The sequence below is a fragment of the Mesoplodon densirostris genome, chromosome 6 (assembly GCF_025265405.1).
Source record: "Mesoplodon densirostris isolate mMesDen1 chromosome 6, mMesDen1 primary haplotype, whole genome shotgun sequence".
Classification (NCBI taxonomy): Eukaryota; Metazoa; Chordata; class Mammalia; order Artiodactyla; family Ziphiidae; genus Mesoplodon; species Mesoplodon densirostris.
In genome coordinates, this window is record NC_082666.1 from 125,483,559 (window position 1) to 125,493,516 (window position 9,958).

Consider the following 9,958-nt stretch of genomic DNA (forward strand, 5'->3'; position numbering starts at 1 on the left):
AACTCCTATTGTTTAACTTTTTTAAACCTGACGTCTTCAACTGAACTGTATATTGTTACGGTCAGGGCCATGTGTTGAACTTACGTCTACTCAAGTACATACTCACACTTATGTAATACTTATTTGTTGAATATTTTATTTCCTGGCCTACCTCTGTCTTTCGTAAACACTCTTCCACTTTACATCAGTACTGTGTGTCTGTCTGCCACCCCTCCCACCATGACCAAGAAGAAAGCTTTAAGAGCTTCGTAATTTTTTTGCAAAAAAATTTTAACTATTACATTTTAAACTTAAATATTTACCATGAAGTATCTTAAAATATATCATTTTATCAGTTTAGATTATACTATCTATATTTAATTAACATTTTTTAAACATTGAAACATTATAAAAAGATGAAAAGTGGTGCTCACAGTCCAGTGTACACACCTCCAGCTGTGGTAGCACATTTTAATGAAAATTGAAATATTCAATAGGCCTACATTTCTTAATTATAAAAATAATAGGTCTTTAACAGAAAAGAAAGTATTAATTGCCAGGCTTAGAGATTTAGAACTATAGTTAGTGAATTATATTCTTGAGTCTTTAATTTGGAAGACGTTACCAATTTTTTTTTTTTTTTTTTTTTTTTTTTTTTTTGTGCGATACGCAGGCCTCTCACTGTTGTGGCCTCTCCCTTTGCGGAGCACAGGCTCCAGATGTGCAGGCTCAGCAGCCATGGCTCACGGGCCCAGCCGCTCCACGGCATGTGGGATCCTCCCGGACCGGGGCACGAACCCGTGTCCCCTGCATCGGCAGGCAGACTCTCAACCACTGCGCCACCAGGGAAGCCCCCAATTTATTTTTATTCTGACTTTATTTTATATAGTGAAATCCTAAAAATACAAATTAAATAAGATTTTAAAAAACTTTTAAACTCGTTAATCATATATGCCACGAATTACTGCAAATTGTTATTTAACTTCCAGAAATACTCTGGTTTTATTCTGTTAGTCACTAGAATGGCAATCACAAACATAATATTTTCTAGCCAATCCAGATATACTTTCCAAACATAAATTGTTTATGGAGTTATATTAATCAGTAAGCTAGTCCTTAATTGTCTGAATGTTTTCCCAAAGTTCTTTTATTAAAAAGAAATTTCTGGGCTTCCCTGGTGGCACAGTGGTTGAGAGTCCGCCTGCCGATGCAGGGGACACGGGTTCGTGCCCCGGTCCGGGAGGATCCCACGTGCCGCGGAGCGGCTGGGCCCGTGAGCCATGGCCGCTGAGCCTGCGCGTCCGGAGCCTGTGCTCCGCAAAGGGAGAGGCCACAACAGTGAGAGGCCTGCGTATCGCACAAAAAAAAGAAAAAAAAATTCTGAAAATAGCATATGTTCACTTCAGAAATTCAACAGAGAAGTATATAAAGCAGAATGTGAAAACCGATCTTAATTACCACCAATATTTCCCTCTCTTCTACCCACCGCCCCCAGCATTCTTGCTCCCAGGAGATAATCATCACTTGTAACAGTTTAGTATGTACCCTTCAAGACCCTGTTGCAGTAACTCTATACCCCTGATGGTCAACCATTCATTTACAGTGATATCCATTTCTTCTGGAGGCCCCTAGCCTGGGCTGGTGGGGACTTTTCCATTGTTACTGAGGAGCGCATATCATCAATGAGGTGTGCGTGTGGGGATGGGTCAGACTTGGCACCCTGGCCTCAGGTGGTTTTCAGTGTAGTCAGAGAGGTGTACAGTGATAACTGTAATACAAGATGGAAAAGGTGTAAGAGAGAAACAGATGCAATGCTGTGGGGTTCATGGGGTAAGGAAATTATTTACCTTTGAGGTGATATTTGAGCAATGCCCTGAAAGACAGACAAGGTGGTTTGGGGACAGGGAGGCAAAAAACAGATACACCGGTAGGAGAAAGGCACAGAGATGCAGGCGCTTGACGAGGCTATTCCATTTTCCTAGACTGTAGCATGCCTATATGAGAGTAGCAGCAGACAAAGATGCAAAGGTAGTTTGGGGGAGAACTCTAAACACCTCTATAATAAATCTTGAAAAACTTTTGAACAGAATAGTGGCATGACTAGAGATGTACATTAGGAATATGAATCAGACATTAGAGGGAGTAGGGTGTCAATCACAGGCTTTGCAGTAATTTGGAAGAGGAGTTACCACAGTGAGGTGGAGTAAGTAGTAGCCATTGAGCTGTAACTGAAACGGGACCTCTAGGTCTTAGCAGCTACCATATTCCATCAAATCTAAGAAGGCTTTGACTGTATGACACACCTTTCATTTATGTACTGGGGTGCGCGTGGGTGGAGGGAGGACACTGCCAGTTAATTTTCAGACACCACCAATTATAAGATTTTAGAGATTATAATAATGAGGAAATGTGCGTCATAAAATCAGTGAAATAGAGTAAGTTGCATGGGCACAGGGAAAAGAAGGGGTATGCAAGAAAGAAAGGAGAGAGTTGAGAAAATGAATGAGGGTGGGGGTGATGAGATCAAAGACACAGGTGGAGAAGTAGACCTTGAAGAGGAGAACGCATCTTCCTCTGCCATGAGACGAAGAGAAGAATGTGCAGTGACTCAGAGACGTGTAGAAGTTGAGAAGCTAAAAACATTAAGCAAACTCATATTTAATAACCTCCATCTTGGTAAAAGAGGAGGCAAGGGCATCTGCGAGAAGAGTGACAGTAGTGGGTTTGAGGGCTCGGGACTTCCGAGTGGAAAGGTCTCGGGTGAGTGGGCGCTAAAGATGGAGTATGAAAGACAGGTGGCTAGAAGGACAAAAAGCATTCCCCACAGAATTGAGGGGCCCAGTTCAGGCTGAAAAGCACAGATTTATAAAGAAACCAACTGGCCCTATTTTATGACTTTGTCCAGGAACATCTGGTACCCTGCGAGAAGGATGGAAGAAAACAAGAGGAAGGTGCTTTCTGCAGGGTGGGAGATTGGCTGGATAGGTATGGTGGAAGGACAGAAACGCTGAATAATCAGCATTTCTCCTAAGAGATACAGTTGATTCAGCTTGCCATGGAGTTCAGGCTGGAAAATGAGAGGTGAGGCCAGAAGAAGAGTAATAGACGAACAGATTTCTAAAGTTGGAGTAGGGTTTTAAAGGATTCGAGATTATAAAGAAGGTGAAGAAAAAATTATTTTGGAGAGGTGGAGCAGGTGAGTAGAAGGTTGATTGGGGAATTATTTCAGATCATAGGGTTGAGTATTGAAGACATGTTATCGTTCTCAAACACAGACGGGAGTGTATCTCTGTGTGGCCTGAAAACCGCTATTTCAGGGGGAAGTCTCTACTACTCACAGAACAGGCTGGCCCCACCCTCCTCTTCCAGACTCGTGTCTCCTCATTTCTTCCCCATGTTCTAACCACACTGAACGCTCCTCTGTGCCCAGAATCCTCAAGGCTTTTGTCTGCCTTTTGCCTTTGCTCATGCTCTTTCCCTTGCATGAAATGTTCTTCCTCCTCTCCTCTGCCTTGCAAACTCCTGTTCACCTTCAAGACCTAACTCAGACGGCACTTCCTCTGCCAGGTCTTTCAGCAACACTGAGCACACCTTCGTCTGTCTGAACTCTGCTCTGTTCAGACATCCTGTGGAATTTTATCACAAGTGCACTGATTTATATGTGTCTTCAGTAGATTATAAACTCCTTGAAGTCAGAAACTAATTCTCTTCTTTACCCACAGTGGATGCACATAACATTAGGTACTTAATATCTGCTTTTGTTGTCTTTGTTGTTGAATTTTAAATGAATGAGCTAATCCAGTGCTTCTCAAACATTAATGTGCATTCAAATCACCTGGAGATCTTGATAACATTTGGATTCTGATTTAGTCTGAAGTGGGGTCTGGGATTCTGCCTTTCTAACAAGCTGCCAGGTGATGCCCGTGATGCTGGTTAATGGAAACTAATCCAGAGTGTCTTTGCCCAAGTAAATAGCAGAAGTGGAGTAAAGATAAAGGTCAGTAGGAATGTGGAAGTGGAGCAGAGATTGGAAGAACTCTCAGTATGAACACGGAAGCCCTAAAAATGATAGCAGAACGTCATGTGGGAAGAGATGCTTAAATCTTGGACTTAAGCAGGAGACCATTTGTGGAGGGTGGTAGTTGACAAAACGGGATGATATAGTTCTATCGCTTATATTTTAGAAAATGATAGGCTGTTTGGTGATGGCAGCTGCTGTGTCAGGACTACAGTGAAGGATGGTCTCATGGAGAGGGCTTCAGGGGAGAGGAGTGGCCTTGCGGAAGGCGGGTTTGGGGATTCACAGGGTGGGTTAGGGGCCTCCAGTGTTTATTCCCAGTAGAATGGCATTTTCACCAGTGCAGACAGAGGGTGAAGGAATGGGAAAGCTGCTTTCTGGGGGAAGGGAAGCCCCTGAGGAGATGAGAGGTACTAGAATTTGACAAGGAATCATTTCCTGATCTTAAGTTTCCAGGTTCAAAGCACAGAAATTCACTTTTTCTTTTTTGTCTTTTATATATTTATTTATTTATTTATATTTTATTTTTGGCTGCGTTGGGTCTTTGTTGCTGCACGTGGGCTTTCTCTAGTTGCGGTGAGCGGGGGCTACTCTTCGTTGAGGTGCGTGGGCTTCTTATTGCCGTGGCTTCTCGTTGCGGAGCACGGGCTCTAGGCGCGTGGGCTTCAGTAATTGTGGCTCGCAGTCTTAGTTGCTCTGCGGCATGTGGGAACTTCCCGGACCAGGGCTCGAACCCGTGTCCCCTGCACTGGCAGGCAGATTCTTAACCACTGCACCACCAGGGAAGTCCACTTTTTCTTTTTTTTTTTTTTTTTAAACTCATAGATGACAGAACAGGTAGTGCTAATAAGCATTCTGTTCCCACATATAGTCTCACAGATCTGCTAATACTAGGGATGGGTTCAGTAAGCCTAATTTCTTTAAGTACTATTGTATAGAAGTAATATATGCTTTTTTTTTTTTTTTTTTTTGCGGTACACAGGCCTCTCACTGTTGTTGCCCCTCCCGTTGCGGAGCGCAGGCTCCGGACGCGCAGGCTCAGTGGCCATGGCTCACGGGCCCAGCCGCTCCGCGGCACGTGGGATCTTCCCAGTCTGGGGCACGAACCCGTGTCCCCTGCATTGGCAGGCGGACTCTCAACCACTGCGCCACCAGGGAGGCCCTAATATATGCTTTTTTCACATAGGGGAAAAGGCAAAAATAAATTAAGAAATGTTTAAATTTCCTCCTATGAATCCCCTTCTCCCACAAGGAGGTAATCAAGCTTGATGTGTACCCTTCCAGCTTTTATCCATGCAAATTTAAGTACATATAGACAGGAATTTTTCAAATTTCTTAACAGTACTTTTACATGCACATTATTCTACAGATTGTTTTTCGCACTTAGGACTGTGTCATAAACATCTCTCCAGGCCAATGGATAGTTTTTCTAGTCATTTTTGAATAGCTGTGTATAAATATAGATGTCCCATAATTTGTTCTGTCATTCTCCTACTGATGGGACAATTGGGTAATTTCCAACTTTTGCTACTACAAACATGACATGCAAAGAGAGTCCTATTGTTACCAGTGCCTTAATAACAGAACTCTGTGATTTCAACCAGCCACCCATATCACAAGTAACTTTTTTTTTCAAGGACATCTTTTAATGAAGCCTAGCAGCGGCCAGACCTGTACTATCCAATATAGAAGCCACTAGTCACATGCAGCTACTTAAATTTAAATTTGCTAAAATTAAATCAAATTAAAAATTCCCTTCCTCAACCACATCAGCTTCATTTCAAGGGCTCAGCAGCCACATGTGAGTAGTGGCCACCCTGTTGGACAGTACAGAACAGACCGTTTCCATCCTCACAGAAAATTCCATTGGACAGGCTGGACCAAACACTCTAATGTTACATCCTAAAGAAGAACATCTTTTTCAGTGGGCTGGTGTTTTAAGGAGAGCACAGTTTTTAAAAGTACAAACTTTGTGTCTTAATTGGTTGCCTCTGCAGTTACTTCAATGAGAATCAATACCCAGATGAAGCAAAGAGAGAAGAAATTGCAAATGCTTGCAACGCAGTTATACAGAAACCAGGTAAGGCAGCAAGTGCTGCTTGGCTCTGTGCTGGAGCTCTCGGCTCAGGTCATCATTTGGGACCTAAGTCTCTTCCTCTCCCAATAGGGTGCTCTTGGCTCCATTCCTGCCATCCTCCTGTGGATGGCCACTACCCTGTCCTGTTCAAACAGTGCTTCTTAGGGGGTGATCACGCCACTCCAAATCAAACTTCATGTGGGAATTCCCAGCGAGTGTCCTTGCTTGAGATACGCAACCTCGAAATTATTTTTTGTGAAGACTGTGTAGATTTCTTTTTCCAAAAATACAGCATAAATATACCAATTTCAAAATAGTTTTAAAGTTTGGTATACTTAAGCAAGGTTAGTTAGTGAAATTATTAAGATAGGGTGTGTGGGTTTTTTGGTGTTTTTACAACTATTGAAAATTGTATAATTCTGTATTCCTGCTTGAAGAAAGAATTTTTTGGAGTTGGCTTCTTTCTCCTTCCTACATCGGATGACTTCTTAGGTGGGAAAAAATGTAGGGTAATTCCATTCTGAAGTCCTGTTGTTCCTGTGCAAGTCCACAGAACCCCTGAAGCACTCATACCTCTTTCCTTCCAAGTGCTAAAGTGCTCTTTCATGTTTTACAGGGTTTTTTTTTTTTAACCAGAAACCATTCTCAGTTAAGATGATCCAGTTGATCTCCATTTGGCCAGTTAATTGGATTGGCTTAAAGGCTATATATATATCAACACAAAAGTATCACTGTTTTATAATAATTAAATACTAATTTATCCCCCCCTTAGTTAGAAGCCAGACTTTTAATAATCTAAACCATACAAGCTCAGCTACAGTGATACCTGTACCCTAATTTTACACAAGCCAAAAAGTCCCAGCCCTGAAGCTGTGCTGGAACTCAAACTCTTCCTGGAAAATACTTCACCCCCTTACCATCAAGGGCCTAACCTGTTTTCTGGTTTCTCCACCCAGTGTGGATTAAAAGCTGGAACAGAAAAGGATAAGGGAGGAGGGAAAGGTACAAGGTGGTTGCCGTGTTGGTAAACATGGTGCTATCCATAAAACGTCACATTTGACAGCAAAGAATATACTACATTTAAAATGCAGTTTGAATTGTGCTGTGTGTTCCAGCATAGTTACAGTTATGGCTGGTCATGGTGATCTCAGTCTTCAAGAAAACATGGATAGTATTCTCTGTCTTAAGACAGCAGGAAACTAGGTAATATAAGGCCTTAAAGATGTAAATAAACTTCAGCTATCTGGAAATTTGATAAAGAATAACATATTCATCTAGAATGATGCTGATCAAATGAAGCCTTCATATACAATCATGTGAACTTTGAACCCCTAGCGGACCGAATTCTTTAATGTAGTATTTAATATTGGAATTCCCTAATATTGTGTGGTTTCCTGAATTCAAGCACTTTGTGTTATTAGTTGCTATTTGTATGTTTATTTATATGTTTATCCATTCAGTAATTGAGTCTGTACATGGTACTAGCTCATGCTAAACAATATTACTTCTGTATCTGTTATTCTGGCAAGAAATGAAATCAAAAGAACATTTTAAAAAAGAAAAGGAGTAACCCTTAAAACTAGTCTCAGATATAGATTATCTGAATTTTATTGCATGCATTCACAGGCAAAAAACTGTCAGATCTGGAACGAGTTACCTCCCTGAAAGTATATAATTGGTTTGCTAACAGACGGAAGGAGATCAAGAGGAGAGCCAATATCGGTAATGTATCAGAGAGGCTGCCATCTCTTTCGAGGCAATTATGGACGTTGCGTTTATTTTAAGAGTGACTTCCGTTTAGAACTGTCTAAATGATCCTACCTCTTAAGCCTATTGAGACTTGCCCTTACGTTTTTCTTCATTGTAGTTTTAATAATGCAAAGTTAATATTAATTACACTATTTGTATTGTAATAAGAATGGCATTATTTCTGAAACTCATTGTATGTCTCTGATCAGTTACTCCTGGGGTGCATATTAAAGATACTTGTAAGGGCTTGAGAGAGGGAGTGTGATACCCTTAGCGTCTTTGTTATTACTGAGCTATGACCTAGATGTTAAGAAACATGTGATTAATAACATTGGAATAAAAGAGTCTTAGTATACAAGGAAGCTAGTAAAAGGCGAGATTTTTTTTTTTTTTTTTTTTTTTAAAGAGAGAGCATTTAAGAAACATGAATTGATGAGACTGGGGTGGAGGGGTGGTTTTGAGCTTCTAAACTTGTGTTTCATTTATCAACGTACTTCCTTCCCCTTCATCGTTACAATTCTCAAGTGCTTTATAGAACCCCAAGACAGGAGAGCTGTTTAATTAGTTGGTAAGTATTGATGAAGCACCTAACAGTCAGCCACTCAAATGTACGCGCATAGCAGCAGGGGCTCCAGAATGGGAAGCGTGTTCCTCCCCTGACCTCTGTGCCACTGAGCTCCATCTGTCTGCAATTTAAAAGAAACAAAACATAGAGAGCAGTCTAGGTTTTTGTTTAATTACATTCTAATTTCCTCAATACACATTCAGTGTTTAGACCATTATGGCGCTGTAACAGATAATTTAGGGATCTATTTGCTTTTTTCGAAGAAGCAGCAATCCTGGAGAGTCATGGGATAGATGTACAGAGTCCCGGAGGCCATTCCAACAGTGATGACGTCGACGGAAATGACTACTCAGAGCAGGTGAGCAGCGGAGGGGAGGCTGCCGGATACAGAGCGGGTGGGACGGTGTGACAACTCAACTCCGTGGGTGCGTTTTGTACGGGGTGGGGGAGGGGAGGCAAGCGAATGTCCCTCCAGTCGGCTCCTGTGTCTAGTTAGATTTTCGTGTAATTTGAAAGTGAATTTGTGAGAAATCGTTATTCACCCACATGGATTTATTGTCATATAACAGGATACTTGGCAAGTACGCAATGGGGAGGAGGAGGAGGGAAGAAGTTCAGAGGGAGGCAGAGAAGCAGAGAAGGTAGAAGAAGAGAGGAGGATCTGATCCAAACAAGCAAGTTCCACCGTCCACCACACACACACTCACTGTCCGAGAGACACTAGGGGCTGCGGGCAGCTGTGACCCTGCCTGGACACGTCGGACCAGCACAAGTAGAAGGGCCCACCCACTCCGGCCCCGTTGCCGTGGGAACCCTCGTGCCGAGCTAGTGGTTCCTCCAGAGTCTCTGGCACATGGACACACACACCATCTCATAAACGCATGTCTGCCCCCCTCACCCTGACTTACTCTTCACTGCTTAGGGGGAAAATATATTTAATTGTAGCCACTGGATGGAATAATTCAGTAACTAAGAATGTGGGAATTTTCCCCCCACATATCTGTTGACAGAGTTCATTACATTCTTTATAGGATTTTAAACTCGTTCCATTTGGAATATGAAGAGAATGTACGGTGTCTTCTCCTAGGCCCCAGCAGGAGACCATGTGCTTTCCTATTTGATGTACACCTTTACCTTGCCCCTCAGCCAGCTCTTTTAATAGAGTCCACTGTGTTCTTCCTTCTGCCGACCGCTCTGCAGCCCGTTTACCAGCTTGAGCATAGACACTGCCAGGGTACCAGCAATTGCATGCTGATCCCTACTTAAGCTAAAGGCCAGCCTGCGCGAATGAGCACAGAATTTCCCTCTGGGGACTCCAAATCAGAGCTCCATGTTTCACTCAAGAGAATGTTCTGTGAGTCTTTCTAAGTGGAAACATTCCTGTTAGTTTTTAGTCTACCAATGTAGGTGGATCGTTTCCACTTTTTCTCCCAGATGCCCTAAGGGCAACACATGCCATGCTATTTTTCGCCAAAAGGGACTCACCCTTTTCCAAAGCTTTTCGATGCAGAGCTCCCCTGAGGATGTGACAGGTGAGAAACTTACCCCTTATGTGAAACACCATCTTCAG

At 42.4% G+C, this 9,958-nt stretch overlaps 1 protein-coding gene across 9 annotated transcripts in view; it reads left to right on the forward strand.

The window, feature by feature from the left end:
* HMBOX1 (homeobox containing 1) overlaps positions 1-9,958 on the forward strand; it is a 177,199-nt gene that overhangs the window by 161,461 nt on the left and 5,780 nt on the right. The window contains exons 7-10 of one of the 9 annotated variants that reach the window (XM_060102624.1): positions 5,995-6,077; positions 7,701-7,796; positions 8,652-8,746; positions 8,958-9,029. In XM_060102624.1, the coding sequence (XP_059958607.1) occupies positions 5,995-6,077; positions 7,701-7,796; positions 8,652-8,746; positions 8,958-9,029 (346 nt within the window). Of the gene's footprint in view, positions 1-5,994; positions 6,078-7,700; positions 7,797-8,651; positions 8,747-8,957; positions 9,063-9,958 lie in introns of all 9 variants that reach the window. The other 8 variants (XM_060102625.1, XM_060102626.1, XM_060102631.1 and 5 more) reach the window with 8 other exon arrangements.